This window comes from Macrotis lagotis, chromosome 1, assembly GCF_037893015.1.
Source record: "Macrotis lagotis isolate mMagLag1 chromosome 1, bilby.v1.9.chrom.fasta, whole genome shotgun sequence".
NCBI classification, from domain to species: domain Eukaryota; kingdom Metazoa; phylum Chordata; class Mammalia; order Peramelemorphia; family Peramelidae; genus Macrotis; species Macrotis lagotis.
The window spans coordinates 558661403-558680127 of record NC_133658.1 but is presented as its reverse complement, the minus strand read 5'-3'; the positions used below and the strand labels follow the sequence as shown (position 1 = coordinate 558680127).

Sequence of the window (18725 nt, the reverse complement as noted above, 5' to 3'; positions counted from 1 at the left end):
GGAAATAAAGTGAAAAAGAAGAGGATACTGTCTTATCTATGACCACATTAATCAATCAAATATTTATTAAATGCCTAGTTTGTGAAAAAGTGAATGGAAATGAATAGACAAGAACAGGATCATAGTGGTGATTTAGAAGGACTGAAAAGTTACTAATGGCATCTTATACTTCAAAATTAATTAATTTATTTAAAGTTATGTATTTTATATTGAATATATGTATATAAAAGATAATAAGTATAAAAAATATTTTTTCACAGATCTGGAGTGTTTATATGGTCCAGTATGAAAAGAAAGTAAGAAGAAAAATGCAGTACATTACTCAAAAGGCAAACAAGACAAAAATGAATAATGACAGTCATCATAAACAGTGTGAAAAACAAGTAAAAATTACAGAAAATAAACTGAACAACCTTCGGGCAAACGTGGCAACATTGCTGAGTAACTGGAATCTGGTAAGTGATGCCATTTCCTTTGAATCATAGGAATACTGATTATGAAGAGAATATGAGGCTTGATATTTTCACACATTGAGGTTGTGAGAATTTTATTGTTGTTATTCATGTTAGCCATGTATGATTCTAGGTGATTCCTGTTTGGGGTTTTCTTAGCAGAGATACTGGAATGGTTTGCTATTTCCTTCTCTATGTCATTTTTACAGATGATAAAACTGAGGCAAACAGGATTAAGTGACTTGCCCAAGATCAGACAGCTAATAATGTCTAAAGCCAAATTTGAACTCAGGTCTTCTTGACTCCAGGTCCGGCACTCTATCCACTCTACCTCAGAGCTGCCCAGTTATGAGGACAAATTTTACTAAAAAATGGAAACACTCTGAAAAGAAATTTAAGTCATTCTTCTTAAAATTCCAGACTGTTAGTTTCAGTATGATGTCTCTTAAATCACTTCATTTTTATAGACACGGTTTTCTAATCTGTTAAAAATGAGGGGATTAGACAGCCATAGGCTGCCTTCCAACTCTGACATTCAATGATCATAGTATATGATCAATAAAAGTAGCAATATACAATAATATTTTTAACACTGAAAATTAGTTTCTCATGTTTTTGACCACCACAATATGTTTATTTTTCCATGATAAGAAACTGATGACTAAAATTTGGGTAAGTGTGTGGGGGGGGAATAAAAGGAAAAATTGTTTGATTTTTAAATATGTTTTTCTATAAAGGCCTAATATAAATAATGGTTCTCTTCATAAGAAAATTACTCTTGACAGATATGTGCTAGATAAATGTTTAAATGACTCTCTCCAGGGAAAAATGTGTATGCAATACACTCCTTAATTTTAATCTGTATTTTTAACATTTTCTAAGCCACTTTCATAAGTCTAGGCAAACAACAAAACATTAAATCCACTGCTTTGTAGTGTAAGTTCATTTCTGAGGTGTAAATGTTCATAATGAAAATATAATAATCATCTCTCAAGAACCTATATGAGCCTGCTCTAGTACATCACTGAGTCTGTTTGAGTATTTTCATAACTTTGGTTGCAGTCAACCTTTTTATCATTCACTTTTCAATTTAGGAATATAAAATAACCTTCACCATTTGTATAATGCATCAAAGTTTACAAAGTACTTTTCTTCACAAAACAATTCTGAGAAGTAGGTAGTACAAATATTATCTTTCTGAGAGCTTAAATCACTCGCAGAGTCACACAGCTATTAGGTATCAGAGATAGGCCTCAAAATCAGATCTGTTTCTGAAACCCTTTCTATTTCTATTATATCATGTTAAGGAGGGTGAGTCCTGGTCATGAATGTGAAGAAAGACTGGTGTGCTGAAAAATGAATCAATAAAATAAGAAACCTCACTGGGCAGGAAGGGTAGGTTCAAAGGTAGATTCAAGTGATAGAATTTCTAGAGTGAGGGACAAAGATGATGAAAGGGGGGACATCATTGAAGATAGATTTCTTACTTTTACAGTTGTTCTAACAGGGCTGTGCTAGAACTATCTTGGTAGAGCCAAGTGTGAAATTTTCAATGTGAACATTTATATCACATAAATTGGTGAATTCTACAAATCAGAAAACATAATTGGTTGTTTTGTTGATTGTCTGGACTTAGAAAATATTAAATCTCAAACGTAAAAGTATGTCATTGTTAGCCTTTTTTTTAAAAATATCGAGTTGTTAAACATTTGCCAGAATACAAGGGTACAGATTTAAAGATTACAAAAATGAGACCTATGAGGAAATAATTGTATTCATAGATTTTTCAAGTTTTTAACTCCATAATTATAATAGAGGAAACCTTATACTCAAACCTTCTCCAGTATGTCTATGAGAAAAGAATGAGATCATGATCATAATAATGTATGAAGAGGAAGAAAGAGATGTGAAAACCCTCACACAGGAAGGGGTTAAACTCAGGGGCCTTTAACAGCAATGAAGAGGAAAGTCACCTTCTCCATCCTTTGAAACTAAGGCAAAGAAGGGTTGAAAAATTAACAGATAGTTTTAAGAAACTGGACAAAGGGAATTGGAGCTCCAGATGGATGACCTCAGTTTTGTCAGTAGAGTCAGAAGCAAGATCTCTTTGTTTTTTTGTTTTTTTTTTCAAGAGAAACAAAATACTTTATTTGCAAAAAACAAGACAAGAAAAACTTCCATTTTCTTCTGACAGAATTGACTGGATACCATGTAGTGTACTGTGTTCTGGCACAATCTTGTGTTCCAGTTCCTAATTTCCTGACTCAATCCAGGAGGAGATAGATTGAGACTGCCTCCCCTAACTAAAAGCTTCTTTGCCATGTCAAGCACCAGAAGAGCCAGTCACCTGTGTCTTTGGATCAGACTTCCCTGGAGAGTTGTCCTGCTAGCCCATGTCAGATGGTCAGAACAAAACAGTAATGGCCTAACTAATTTCCTTCAGTCTTCTTTGAAATGGGCCTTTTCCCTTGATGAGCTGCTACTTAAGGAGAGCAGGAAAGCTGTAGTGAACCCATGATCTTCTCAGTCTGGTACAGCAGGACTAGCCAGCATTTCCTTTATTTAGGAATAAGATGAAGAGCACGGTTCGAGAAAGATCTGTAGTCAGTTCACATCAGGTCACATCCATTGTGCCTGAGCCTACAGCCTTGGGCTAAGCTGAAGGACAGTCCAAGGCTTGTGGCACCAGCCTTGGCAGGCCAGGCCGGTCTGGGAGGCATGGTGGGCAAACAACCGAGCCTCAGTGGCCCCGGGCCTCGCTCAGGCAGCAGCCCACCACCGAGAAAAGAGCAAGATTTCTTTGTTATAGGGAGCCAATCAAAGATGAATTAAAGGATTTCCACTTACAATGAGATCCCAATTGAAGTTAGAGGGCATGAATGCTTTGTGGACCAGTCAGCATGGTTTCCTAAGAATTCAGTGTTTTAAGAGAATAAGAAAGGAAAGTCACAAGATGTTACAATTGGTTAGGAATTAGCAGGGTGGAAATAGCATCTGGAAAAGAAAAGAAGGGAGGGTTTTCAGGGGTAGAAACCATGACTTTCAAATAACCAATAATAGGGTCAAGACCATTATGTCAGTACAGGGAAGGTAAATTGATAGAATGAAATGGGGTCCAGGGACAGAAGTCACAAGGATGAAAGATAATTTCAGAAGAAACAAGACTATGGGAAAGGTGGAATAGTGAGAGACTGGTCACAGAAGAATTTCAGAGGTTGATATAGTAGAATTAGAGTAGTTTAAAGCAGTGAGACGCAAAGGATGAACAACTTTTGTGGATGGCTAAAGGAGAGTGATAATGGAGGTCACTGGGTTTGCAGCTAGGATAAATATTAAAGTTACCCAGGAAGATGACAGGGGTGTTAGTCACTGAGTATCTTCAGAGGAGTGTTTTCCAATTCAGTATATTATAGTCAGAAAGATCAGGAGAAGAGCAAGAAAGATAGGTGAGTTATTGTGGTAAAAGAAAGGTAGCCAGATAACAAACAATTATTGAAATAGTGCCCTGTTTCAGGCACTCTGATAAGTTATGTGGTTTCAAAAAAAAGGTCAAAACAATCCCTGCTTTCAAGGAGATCACAGTCTAATGGGGAAGACAACATACAAATAATTCCATACAGAAAATATGTATACAAAATAAATTAGAGATAATCTCAGGGAGAAGGCACTAAAATGAATGGGATTGGAAATGGATTCTTATAGAAAGTAGGACTTCAGTTGAGTCAAGAAGAAAGCCAGGATATTGATGAAGAACATTCCAAACATGGGGTAACAACTGGCAAAAATGTATCAAGTTAGAAAATAGTGTCTTATTCAAGGAGATGCAAGAATGCTGATGTCACTGGAACCCGGAGTGTGGGAAGCAGAATAAGATGTAAGAAGACTGAAGTGGTAGAAAGAGGTCAAATTGTGAAAGGCTTAAAAGACAAATGGAGGATTTTATATTTGCTTCTGGATGCCAAAAGGAGCCACTGGAATATATCAAGTTGAGAGGGAAGAAGGGAAGACTATGATTAGACCTGAGCTTTATAAAAGAAGGCCACTTAAGGCACTGGGCAAAAAATGGCTTTGAATGAAGAAAGTCTTGGGGGAGGGAGACCAACCAGAGGTCATTGTATTAGTGCAGGTAATGAGGACCTGTGTCAGACTGTTGACAGTGTCAGAGAAGAAAAAGGGGACATAACTAAGAGATGTTACAAAGGTAGAATAGACAAAAGTTAGTTACAGGTTGAATATGGAGGATAGGGATAAGGGAATTAGTAATTGAGACTAACACTTAGGTGTCAAGCCTAGATTATTGATAGGATAGTGATGGGGGAAAGATTTATAATGAATTCAGTTTGGGATGTGTGGAGTTTAAGATTTCTGTTGGACATCCAGTTCAAGATATCCAATAGGTATTTTGGAATATATTAACTCTTACTGTGTTGCATATAATAAGTTTGAAAGACGTAGTTTCTGGGCAGTTAACAAGCTTTTTACTAATTATGATCAGCAGATAATTATTAAAATGATTGACTGCCTCTCCTCAATTAAAGACAGATCATGGTGGCTTCTTCACACTTATATGCTTTTGGAAGAGTGGGTTTTCCCACAGGTGACAATCAACTTTGATTCGATAACAATTAGAAGAATAAATATTGTAATGAGAGGGTGGGGTATGTAATATGACTTTAATTATGTCACTTTTAATCACCCCTAGTCTGGCAATCTATACAAAGGGTCTACTCCTTATTCAAGCCTCAGCAGAACCCAATGGACTTGCCCACTTGCATAGGGTCTGAATAAGATTGAGAAGAAAGTTAATCCAGTCTTATTATCAAGTGTCCTTTAGATGTAAATAAGTTACAAGGGGCTGATCTCTGAATGAAGAAACAGGAAGTTAAAAAATCCCAATCCTAATTCAATAATTGATTATAAGAAATGAGATGTGTTAACTTCAAGAGAAAACCAGATACTATTTAATGCTAGGAGGTAGGTACATGTGGGGAAATATCCACAAAGGAGGTAAAAAAATGAAAGGATTGTCAACTAAATGGGTAAATTTTGAATGAGTGGGCAGAAGAAAATAAGGCCTGGGATAGTATGAATGCTGAGCTATATAGAGATTAGAGAATAAGCAGGGTTAGCCAGGGATAGGACTATGGACCTATTCTATCAGAAAGTAGGAGATATGCTGGACTGGGGTTGATAGAGAGTGAGCCCAAGTTTGGAATGAATTAATCAGCCTAACATTCGAATTAAAAATGAACTTGAAGAAGGTTTCACAAACTACAACAATGAAGAGACTCCAGTTGGATTGCAAGGCAGTTGAGAAAGGCCAGTGGTTTTGACTTGGGAAGGAATTTCCCACATAGAGTTGAATCCACTTCCCCATGTTTTAAGCTCAATTGTGATTTTGTTTTCTTGTTTGTTTTTTCAGAGAACTCTTTCAGATGACTTAGAGCACATTGACAATTACATAGAAGCTTTGCTGAATGAAGAAAACCTTTTTCTACCTGATACTTTAAAAGTAGTTACAAGAAAATCAGGACAGGCTTTCCCTTCCTGTGAAGAATAAAAATATAAACTTTATATATAATATAACATATTATATATAATATAATAGAAACACTCCCTTTTCAAAATTGTTAAAGAGGTATAGCTATAATTTTAGGATTTTTTAAATTGTGTTGGGATGGGCAGTTTTAATAGTAACTTTGTCAGTGCTCTAAATAACAAAATTAGCTTGTCATTGAATCTTAGAAGAAAAAAAAAAACAATAACCAACAAAAAAAAAGGATTCCCATTGGTAGATATTTCATACACTCTACCTTTTTCCACTATCTTTAGAAAATGCCTTTGCTTTCTTTGACTCCCCTTTGAAGGACAATGAACAATGAAAATTTATGCAGGTTCAAGTTTTGATTTTGTCAAAAGAAAAGTAACAGCTTGAAAAGGGTAGTTTTCAGAAATAAATTTGAGGAGCCAGACCATCCTATTTTGCACTTCTCCCTTTGAGACTCCTACTGCATAAATGTGGTGGGGAAATCTGACCTCCCTTCAACTAAGGCCAGTTCATTTTGAAGCAGATAATATAAATCCTAACCTTTGAGCCTTAAAATATATGCCTGTTGGTTATATTAAGAAAAAATTCCTTAAAGTTATGTCATTGAGAAGAGAAAGAAATAACTCAGGTAAAAAATATTTCATTCTAACAGTTATATTCTGTTCTTAGCATTACTTAATGTGTATTATTTTAATACCTTATTTCAAGTACAAAGGGTTAACAAAGAAGACATTTTCATATTCTTCTTGATGACTAAAATTTGTCATTTTTGCTGTGTATGTTAATAGAAAAAATAAAACTTGTATGTTAGTGTTTTTGCCTTTATAATTGTTACCTTTATTTTTGATTATTATTTGGGCATATTTTAGAAATCCAATTTTTATGGAAAGAAATTCTAGACTCCCTGAAAATAATTTGCAAATTCATCAAGCATTAATCAGAAACCTATTCTATATATTTTCAGGCCTTAACTTAAAAAGGCCAAGATCTCCCACTATATTCAGGGCCATCTCCAGTTGCCTTCATCCATATCTGACTCCTTGACCTAGATGACTCCAGAGGAGAAAGTGAGCACCCTTCTCCTCCTACTCTACACTTAAATCCAGTTCAGTTGCCTGTTTTGGCATCAAATCATACCCCTGATGTCATGTGCCTCTTTGAGAATGAAGTACAATAACAGCAGCAATTAAGTGTAATAGATGTACTGTCACATGGTGGCCAGTTTAGAAAGGTCCACTTGTACCTCTTACACATTATCTATGAGAACGGGAACCAATTACTTGACTTCTTAACACTTTAGGGCGTGTTTCCTCACTTACATCTAGCAAGTTCCCTAGACCAATGAAAATCTTAAGATCATCCCTTATTCTTGTTATATTTTTAGGACATTCTTCATTGTTATTTGTTGTATAATCCTGAGAAAATGTAAAATGGTAAAAGGAAAACTCATGTCAGTTTCCCAATGCCCCTTTCAGAGACCCCTTCCAAAAAAAACCATTCATAGTATCAGAGATAAAAGGCTGAAAGGGTCCATAGAGGTTAGTGAGGGCATCTGACTGAAACTCAGAGAAATCTTAAATACCTGACTTGCCTAGCTGAGGCAGCATTCACTCTATCCCAGGTACCACCTAGCTGGCATCATGGGCTCTATAGCAATTAACAAAAGTTATTTAACTACAGTATGAAAAGGATATGGGGAAAAACACAGCATTGCTTCAGTTGGGAACAGTTTATTTGCCTACATTTTTGAAGTTGGCATGCTGCTGCTCAGTCTCATGAGAGTTAAAAAACCAAGCTGCTTCCATCATCAATTTCTTCTCTGCATTTTTGGACAGGTCCAGTTACTCCTTCCAGCTTTAAGTGCCATTTCTCTTCCTCATGTAAAATTAGGTACTGAAATGAATGTCCAAATGAGGCAACCACAGTATCTACCATTTTTCCATATGGGTTTATTTTGACCTTCTGTTTTCATCTATAAATGTTCTCAAATAGTCTGACTTAACCTCAATCTGACATCAAGCTTCTCATCAGGCTCTTTTTCCCGCTTCAACTGATTTGTTGTATTTGTATTATTTTGTCAGACAATATTGTGCATTACATTGCCTTCCAAAATATTTTGCAAAGGACTTCTTGATTAAATGGTGTTGCACCTGGCTTGCCCATCACTCCATTGGTTGGGGTGATTTATGGGTATTTTTAGGCCTTCTTATTGTGAAGACTGTTTTTCATCAGTTCAAATTCTTGAAGAATGGGGATAATCAAAATCAGTCTCTTTCCTTTTGCCCTTTCTTCCTTTTTTGGTTTTTCAGAGTTAATAACATGAAATAGTTCTGGTTTATAATTGGACTAATCCAGTGTCTTTCCACCTTTCTTCTTCTAGTTCATGTTGACTTTGACTTTTGCTCTGACCAAATAACCTGACACAAAAATAGCTGGTTCTAAAATTATTCCCATTTGGTTAACAAGGATTGCTTCATAGTCCAAATATGGTCACTTTCATTTCCTTATGATTTCTCTTGTGTTTGCTAGTTCTATCAACTTCTGAATCTCTCCAAGTATTTGTGCTCTGTATTTTTCCAATTTCATACTTTGGTAGTTTTTCAACAATTATCCATTTGCAAATTTGTTTTTAAACAATTATCCATTTGCAAATTTATGTTACACATTTTTCTATCATCCTCCCTTCTCTTCCTCCTCTTCTTGGTGGCAAACAGTCTGGTAAAAGTTGTGAATGAACGTTTTTGTTTAGCATGTTTATATATTAGTCATTTTGTATAAGAGAAATTAGGGCTATCAGAAAAGAAAGAAAATCGAAATTGGAAGGAAAAACATAAGAGAATTTTTTTAAGAAGGTGAACATAATTTACATTTAGATTCTGTGGTTTGTTTTTTTTTCCTCTGGATGAGAATGGTATTGTCAATAACTTCTCTTAGGGTTGTCTTTGATCTCTAATAAAACAACTGCTGAGAGGAACTATATCCATCAAGGTCAATCAACTCACAATGTTGTTGTTAATGTGTACAATGGTCTCTTGTTTCTGCATCCTTCACTTTGAATCACTTGAGGAGCTGTTTCCATCATAGTTGATCAACTCACAATATTGTTGTTACTGTGTACAATGTTGTCTTGGTTCTGCTTTCTTCCCTCAGCATCAGTTCCTGTAATTCTTTTCATGCTTCTCTAAAGTCTGACTACTCCTAGTTTCTTATGGAACAGTAGTATTCTGTCACATTCACATACTACAATTTATTCATCCATTCCTCAATTAATAGGCATCCCCTCAAATTCCAGTTCTTTACCACTAGAAAAAGAGCTAGTATAAATATTTTTGAACATGAGGGAACTTTTCTCATTTTTTGTTTTCTTTTGAATATAGACCCAGTAATGGTATTGCTGGGTTAAAGGGTATGATCCATTTTGTTGTTCTTTGGGCATGGTTCCAGATTTCCTATAAGCTTTCACCAAATTCTTTCATGTCTTGATACTACATCAAATTTTTAAAGACATTTTGTCTCATTTTATGCCCTTTGAAATATCTTCTGATGAAATATAATTGTCTTATTGTCAAGCTGATCAGAGCACATCCCACAATGGCTCTTTATCATCTATGCCATGTTTTGTTTTTGATTTTTGCCTTTGCTAGTCAAATAATCAAGGTTTATAAGTTTAATAGGAAATTCCATTTAATTCAGCAAATATTTTTTGAATACCAGAAGAGACTGAATTATCATAAACGAGGACGTCCTGCCAAGATGGCAGAGAGAAGACAGACACTGTGATAGTACCCTCTCTTTCCCCTCAGAAATAACATGAGAGAAACCTCTTAATAGAAACTCCATCAACAAAACCCAGAAAGAGAAGCTATGAGAACACCTACCAAGAAGGTCTGTCTCAGGGGACCATGGGTGAACTGGGAGAGGAGAGCAGAGGATTAGCACTGGGGACGGCAGCTGGGGCAGGCCAGAGGATCAGCCTCAGCTGTGGAGATTTCAGTGAGTGGTGGGTGTGAGATCCAGCTTTAACTTTGGAGTTTTTGGCCAGGAGGATAAGAGTTATGGGAGGTGAGTTCCAGCACAGAGTCTCAGAGCATGCCTGGAGAACAACCAGCTGGGCCAGGGACCTAAGCTTCATACTTGGCAAAACTCTTTGCCCAGAACAAAGAATACACAACCTCACCCCCTCAGAACAGAAAGAAATCAACTCCCTTCCCCCAGGGTCTAGCCCAGTTTTCAAAGTCAACTTGGACTCCACTGCTGAGGACCTCGGAAAGCAACCAGCAACACCCCCCCAATGGCCCTTCAAATTTCTAAGCCAAGTGAACAAAGCCTCTAGGATCCTCAAAAGCAAACCTCTGAGAGACAGCACAAGATGAAAAATGTTCAGAAAAAAGGGTGGGACCCATGGAGAAATACTTAGAAGGGACAAATCCTAACCAAGAGGGATCTAGCACTGCTGAGGAAAATATGAATTGGTCTCCAGCCCAGAAAGACTTCCTTGAAGAAATCAGGAAGGAGTTTAAGAATCAATTGGAAACTCACGAGAAAATTAATATCTCACAACAAGAAAACAAACCCTTGAAGAAAACAATTGGACAAATGCAAAATGAGAATAACTTTCAGATTTTCAATTGGGCAAATACACAAAAGAAAACGATTCTCTCAAATCCTCAATTGGGTAAATGCAAAAAAGAAAATGATGCTTTCAAAACTACATTTGGGCAAATAGAAAAGTCCTTCAAAAATAGAACTGCAAAAGGAGTTGCAAAGGACAAAGGAAGAAAAATCTCCTCTAAAAAAAAGAATGACATTGGTAGAAATGACTTCATGAGACAAGATTGTGTTAAACAAAACCAAAAGATCAAAAAAGTAGGGAAAAATGTAAAATACCTCATCAGCAAAATCATTGACCTCAAGAATTGATCAAGATGGGAGAATCTGAGAATTATTGGCCTTCCTGAAAACACTGAAGAGGGGGAAAAAAAGCCTGGATTTAATATTACAGGATTTAGTGATGGAAAACTGCCCTGATATCATGGAACCAGAGGGCAAAATAGTTATTGAAAGAATACATAAATCCCCTCTGGAAAGAGAACCTAAAATGAAAACACCAAGGAATGTTGTGGCCAAATTCCAGAACTATCCGATAAAAGAAAAAATCCTGCAAAGAGCCAGAAAGAAAAAAAAATTAAATACCAAGGAGCCACAGTAAGGATTACAAAGAACCTGGCTCTACCATCATTAAGGGATCAGAGGGCCTGGAATGAGATATTCCAAAGAGCAAGGGAGCTTGGAATGCAGCCAAGAATCCACTACCCAATAAAGCTGAGCCTTCTCTTCCAGGGAAAAAGATGAACATTTAATGAAATGGGAGATGTCCAAGACTTCATGTTGAAACGACCAGAGCTAAATAGAAAATTTGGATATCAAACAGGAGGCTCAAGAGACATGAAAAGATAAAAACAAACAAAAATAAAACTGGTATACAATAAGATGAAACAGGCTATATACCCACCTGGGAGAGTCTCATAACTCTTGAGATTGTAACTCTATTAGAGAGAATATACATAGCCATAAGTGATGGACACTCATAACTTTTCTGTGACTCAATGATTTAAAAACAATAACTCCTTAAAAGGGGGGGGCAGTAAGGAGAAGAGAGATTGTAGGGAGACTGAATAGGGGTAAAGCTCATTACCTCAAGAGGTACAAAAGACCTATTGTAATTGAGGGGAGGAAGGGAGGAGGTGAGAACCACCTGAATCTTCCCCTCATGGGACTTGGCTTAAAGTTAATTTAGACACACTTAATCAAATTAAGAAACTTATCTTGCCTTTCAAGCATTAAAAGGGGAAAAAGGAAGGGGGGGATGGGGTGGGGTGGGGAGAAAAAGGGGAACTAACAAGGAAGGGAAGAAAGGGAAAGGGGAAAGAAAGGAGAGGGGGGTTGATATAAGAGGACAAACACAATGAAGGTGGTAGTATTCAGAAACAAAACATTGGGGAATACAAATAAAGGGGAAAATACAAACAAGGAAGATAGCATGGTGGGCAATAAAGAGTTAGTAATTATAACTTTGAATGTGAATGGGATGAACTCTCCCTTAAAATGTAAGCAGATAGCAGAGTGAATTAAAAACCAGAATCCTAAAATATGCTGCTTACAAGAAATTCATCTGAAGCAGAGAGATACATATAGAGCAAAGGTAAAAGGTTGGAGCAAAATATATGTTGCTTCAGCTGAAATGAAAAAAAGCAGGGGTAGCAATCCTTATCTCAGACAAAGCAGCTGCAAAAATAGATAGCGTTAAAAGAGATAAGGAAGGAAACTATATCCTCCTAAAAGGTACCATAGACAATAAAGTGATTTCAATACTAAATATGTATGCACCCAATGGGACAGCATCCAAATTCTTAAAGGAGAATTTTGAAAGAGCTACAGAAAGACATAGACAGCAAAACTCTACTAGTGGGAGACTTCAACCTCCCACTCTCAGATTCAGATAAATCAAATCATAAACAAGAAGGAAGTTAAGGAGGTAAGTAGATTGTTAGAAAACCTAGATATGATAGACCTATGGAGAAAATTGAATAGGGATAGGAAGGAATATACTTTCTTTTCTGCAGTACATGGCACTTACACAAAAATTGACCATGTACTAAGACATAAAAACCTAATGATCATTTGCAGAAAGGCAGAAATAGTGAATACATCTTTCTCTGATCATAATGCAATAAAAATCATATGCAATACTGGTCCAGGGAGATATAGACCCAGAACTAATTGGAAACTAAATAGCCTCATTTTAAAGAATGAGTGGATCAAGCAACAAATTATAGAAAGAATTAATTATTTCATCCTAGATAATGACAATAATTATACAATATACCAAAACTGATGGGATACACTCAAGGCAGCTGTCAGGGGACATATCTTTAAATGTTTACATGAATAAATTAGAGAAAGAAAAAATCAATGAACTAAATGTGCAACTAAAAAATTAGAGGAAGAACAAATTAAAAAACCCCAATTAAATATCAAATGAGAAATTCGAAAACTTAAAGAAATTAATAAAATCGAAATCAAGAAAACTATTGAACTAATAAAATCAAGAGCTGATTTTATGAAAAAAACAATAAAATTGATAGACCTCTGATCAATTGGATTAAAAAAAGAAAGAAAACCAAATTGCTAGTATCATAAATGAAAAAGATGAACTCACCACCAGTGACCACCAGTGAGGAGGAATTTTTTTTTCCACTGGTTATGAATTTTTCTTTTTTTTTATTTATTTTTTTATTCTCATTTTGTACAAATTTTTTTTTACATTAATAAAATATTCTTGTTTACAAGTAAACAAAATTCCCCTCTTCCCCCATGAATATAGATAGACTTGCTTGGGCGAAAAAAGTAAAGGGGAGAGAAAAAATTAAAATTAAAAAAAATAATAGTAATAATTGTAGATATGGCCCGGTGGCGCAATGGACGAAGCACCAGTCCTAGAGCCATGAGCACCTGAGCCCATATCCAGCCTCGTAAACCCAACAATCACCCAGCTGTGTGACATGCAAGCTCCCCGATCCCCACTGCCCTGCAAAAACCAAAAAGAAGAAAAAAAAAGACATAAAATAAAGTAGTAATAATAGTAGGGGTGGCTGGGTGGCAGACAGAGTATTGGCCCTTGAGCCAGACCCCAGACACCCAAAGATCACCCTGCTATGTGGCCCCAGGCAGACCATCCAGCCCCACTTGCCCTGTACCCTCCCCCAAATAATAACAAAAAATGTGCTTGAATCTTTGTTCCAACACCAACAACTCTGTCATGGGTGGATCACATTCTTTATGGTAAGTCCATCACAAAAAGTTACTTCCATATTTTTCCAAGTTGCCATTGCTGATCGCAACTCCCGCCTTTCTTATTTCTCCACTACCATGTACTCTATTTTCTCTCTCCTTTCACTCTGACTCTGCTGTAGGGTCATTGACTGGCTCAGAAGACAGATCCCTGGTCCTGGGGCCAAGAAGCCCTGAGCCCCCATACCACCCCTTAGGCCCAGAATCCACCTGGCCCCATGGTCCCGGACAGGCTATCCAATCGCAGCCCATTGCAAGAAGTAAAAAAGAAAATGTGTTATATCTGACCGCTCTCCCCCCATGGCCCATCCTTTCCTCCATCACTCACATCCTCACCCCTTCCCCCCTGCTCCCCCCTCCTTCTTACTCCAGATGTCTATACCCCATTGAGTATATATGCTGTTTCCTCTCCTAGCCACCTCTGATGAGAGCAAAGATTCCCTCATTCCCCCTTGCTTCTCCCCTTCCATATCATTGCAATAGCTCATTGTAATAAAAAAGTCTTATGTGAAATATCTTGGACTATTCCCCCCTCTCCTTTTTCTTTCTCCCATTCCATTTCCCTTTTTTTCTATTGACTCCATTTTTACACCATATTTTATCTTCGAATTCAGCTTTCTCCTGTGCTTCAAGTATAAAAGATCTCTCTACCTGCTCTATTAACTGAGAAGGTTCATATGAGTATTATCAGTGTCATTTTTCTATGCAGGAATACATGCAGTTCATCCTCATTAAGTCCCTCATATTTCCCCCCCTCTCCTCCAATCTCTGTGCTTCACCTGTGTCCTGTATCTGAAGATCAAACCTTCTGTTCAGCTCTGGCCATTCCAAAAGGAACATTTGAAATTCCCCTGATTCATTGAAAGTCCATCTTTTTCCCTGGAAGAGGACATCCAGCCTTGCTGGGTAGTTCATTCTTGGCTGCATTCTAAGCTCTTTTGCCTTCCAGTATATTGTATTCCAAGCCCTATGAGCTTCCAATGTAGTTGCTGCTAAGTCCTGTGTGATCCTGACTGCAGCTCCATGATATTTGAACTGTGTCCTTCGGGCTGCTTGTAATATTTTCTCTTCGACTTGGGAGTTCTCGAACTTGGCTATAATATTCCTAGGGGTTGGTTTTTTGGGATCTCTTTCTCGGGGGGATCAGTGGATTCTCTCCATTTCTATTTTGCCCTCTGCTTCTAGAATATCAGGGCAATTTTCCTGTAGTAATTCTTTGAAAATGATGTCAAGGCTCTTTTCCTGGTCATGACTTTCAGGTATTCCAATAATTTTTAAATTATCTTTCCTAAGTCTGTTTTCCATATCAGTTTTTTCAATGAGATATTTCACATTTTCTTCTAACTTTTGATGTTTTTGGTTTTGAAGTATTGATTCCTGATTTCTGGTAAATTCATCAATCTCCCTGAATTCTATTCTTTGTCTGAAGGATTTGTTCTCCTCAGAGAGTTTTCTTATCTCTTTTCCATCTGGCCAAATTTGCTTTTTAAAGCATTCTTCTCCTCAATAACTTTTTGAACTGTTTTATCCATTTGACCTAAGCTGGTTTTTAGCATGCTATTTTCTTCAGCATTTTTTTGGATTTCCTTGACTAAGCTGCTGACTTCATTTTCATGTTTTTCCTGCATCTCCTTTCTTTTCCCAGTTTTTCTTCCAACTCCCTCATTTGATTTTCAAAGTCTTTTTTGAGCTCTGTCATAGCCTGAGCCCAATTTTTGTATTTCTTGAAGTCTTTAGATGCAGGAGCTTGTGCTTCCTCATCTTCAGACTGAGTATTTTGATCCTTCTTGGGCTCATTTGCAAAATATTTCTCAATAGTCTTCCTTTTGTTTCTCTGCTTGCTCATTTTCCCAGCCTGGGCCTGGTTTGGGGTGCTTCCTGAGCTTTTGGGACACTCCCATGAGGGTCTCAGTGTGTGAGGCTCTGTCCTCCCTCCTGGTCTATGAATGACCATAAGCGACCCCCTCTGCCACGGGGCTGAGGTGGAGGGGGCCCTGCTGTTCTATGGGGGTGCCTAGACTGGGATCAGGATCTGAATGTGGTCAGAGCCCCAGAGTCCTGTTCCAGGGGCAGAGGACAGAGCTTGGCAGTCTCTCTTCACTCCCCTCCCTCAGCTCAGTGGGCTCATGCCCTGGGGACTCCGGCTTACCAGCTCCGCCTGGTTCTGTTTCCTGGTCTGGGGGAAAGACCAAGCTGCTCGCTGTGTGCCCCAAGGGCTGTGCTCGCTCTGGCAGAGGTCCCCCACTGTTCCCCCACTTTGTGCCAGGTGTTCCTCTGGGTGCAGCTCAGGAGACTCCCCCGCTGTTGTGAGCTGTGACTCCCAGCGCCCTGGGGCTGCCTCCAGGTGGCTGAAGTTCTTTTGCTCTCGTGGGCCACCCCTCTGGCAGACCACCTCTCCAATCCCGGGGAGCAGAGCCTTTCTGCTCTTTTCCAGGTTACCTTGAGTAGGAGAACTGCCTCACTGGGTCCCTTTGTGGGTTCTGTCTCTCGAAAGTTTAGTTAGAATCCTTAGCTGATGAGTTTTATCAGAGAGCTCCTAAGACTGGATCCCTTCTTGTCCCCATCTTGGCTCTGCCCCCAATGAGGAGGAAATTAAAGTAATAATTAGGAATTATTTTGCCCAATTCTATGCCAATATATTTGAAAATCTAAGTGAAATCGATGAATATTTACAAAAATATATTACCCAGATTAAATCAAGAGGAAATTAACAATTTAAATAACCCAATTTCAAAAATAGAATTTCAACAAGCCATTATTGAACTCCCTAAGACAAAATCTCCAGGGCTAGATGGATTCACAAGTGAATTCTATCAAACATTTAAGGAACAATTGGTTACAATTCTATATAAATTCTTGGGAAAAATAGGGGAAGATGAAACTCTGCCCAACTCTTTCTATGGACGCCAATATGGTGCTGATACCTAAACCAGAAAGAGTTAAAACACAGAAAGAAAATTATAAACCTATCTCCCAGATGCAAAAATCTTAAATAAAATCTTAGCAAAATGATTACAACAAGTTATGACTAGTATAATACATTACGACCAAGTAGAATTTATCCCAGGAATGCAGGGTTGGTTGAATATTAGGAAAACTCTTAGTATAATTAGTTATATCAACAACAAACCTATCAGAAATTATATGATTATATCAATAGATGCTGAAAAAGCCTTTGACAAAAAAGCAGCACCCATTCCTACTAAAAATACTAGAGAGTGTAGTATCTATCTGAAACCATCAACAAGCATTATATGCAACAGAGATAGGCTTGTGGCATTCCCAATAAAATCAGGGGTGAAACAAGGATGCCCATTATCACCACTACTATTCAATATCATATTAGAAATGTTAACCTCACCAATAAGAGAAGAAAAAGAAATTGAAGGAATTATAATAGGGAAGGAGGAGACAAAACTCACTCTTTGCAGATGACATGATGGTATACCTAGAAAATCTCAAAAAGTCATTTAAAAAACTACTAGAAATAATTAGCAACTTTAGCAAAGTAGCAGCATATAAAATAAACCCTCATAAATCCTCAACATTTCTATATATGACTAGCAAGATACAGCAAAAAGAGCTAGAAAGAGAAATTCCATTCAAAGTAACCTCAGGCAAAATAAAATACCTGGCTGTCAACCTGCCAACAGAGACTCAAAAACTTTTTGAAAACAATTACAAAACTCTTCTCACACAAATAAAATCAGATTTAAATACCTGGGCAAAAATCAACTGTTCATGGATAATTTGAGCTAATATAATAAAAATGACAATTCTATCAAAACTAAACTGCTTGTTTACCACCCTACCAATCAAAATTCCAAAAATTTAATGTTAGAAAAAAGTTGTAAGATTTTTATGGAGAAATAAAAAGTCAAGAATTTCCAGGGATTCAATGGGGAAAAAAGGTGCAAAAGAAGGTGGCTTAGCCTTGCAGGATCTAAAATTTTATTATAAAGTATCAGTCCTCAAAACTGTCTGGTATTGGCTAAGAAACAGTCGTGGATCAGTGGAATAGACTAGGTGCAATAGCAGGAAATGATTATAGTAATCTGCTGTTTGATAAACCCAAAGAGTCCAGCTATTGGGATAAAAATTCAATAAAAACTGTTGGGACAATTGGAAGTTAGAATGAAAGAAACTTAGACTAGACCAACACCTCACACCCTATACCAAGATAATATCCAAATGGATATAGGATTTAGACATTAAAAAAAATAAGCAAACTAGATCATCAAGGAGTATTTTACATATCAGATCTATGGAAAGAGAAACAGTTTATGACCAAGGAAGAGATAGAGAACATTATTCAAAACAAAGTAGATAATTTTGACTAAATTAAAAAGGTTTTGCACAGACAAAACCACTGTAACCAAGATCAAAAGAAATGTAGTAAATTGGGAAACAATTTTTGCAACTAGCATTTCTGATGAGCTCATTTCTAAAATATAGAGAGAACTGAGTCAAATTTTTTTTAAAAAGCCATTCCCCAATTGACAAATGGTCAAAGGATATGCAAAGGCAATTTACAGCTGAGGAAATCAAAGCAATCCATAGTCATATGAAAAATTGTTCCAAATCATTACTTAGAGAAATGCAAATTAAAGCATCTCTGAGATACCACCTCACACCTCTCAGACTGGCCAATATTACCAGAAAGGACAATGATTAATGTTGGAAGGGATGCAGGAAATCTGGGGCACTAATACATTGTTGGTGGAGCTGTGAACTCATCCAACTATTCTGGAGAGCAATTTGGGATTATGCCCAAAGGGCAAGAAAAATGTGCATACTCTTTGACCCAGCAATACTGCTCCTAGGTCTATATGCTGAAGAGATGATAAAAAAAAAAAGGGTAAAAACATCACTTG

At 37.2% G+C, this 18725-nt stretch overlaps 1 protein-coding gene across 1 annotated transcript in view; it reads left to right on the top strand.

The window, feature by feature from the left end:
• MORC1 (MORC family CW-type zinc finger 1) overlaps positions 1 to 6740 on the top strand; it is a 239002-nt gene extending 232262 nt beyond the window's left edge. The window contains exons 26-27 of the mRNA XM_074214443.1: positions 261 to 455; positions 5875 to 6740. Of these exons, the coding sequence (XP_074070544.1) occupies positions 261 to 455; positions 5875 to 6012 (333 nt within the window). The 3' untranslated portion in view covers positions 6013 to 6740. The remainder of the gene's footprint in view (positions 1 to 260; positions 456 to 5874) is intronic.
• The last annotated feature ends 11985 nt before the right edge of the window (positions 6741 to 18725 follow it).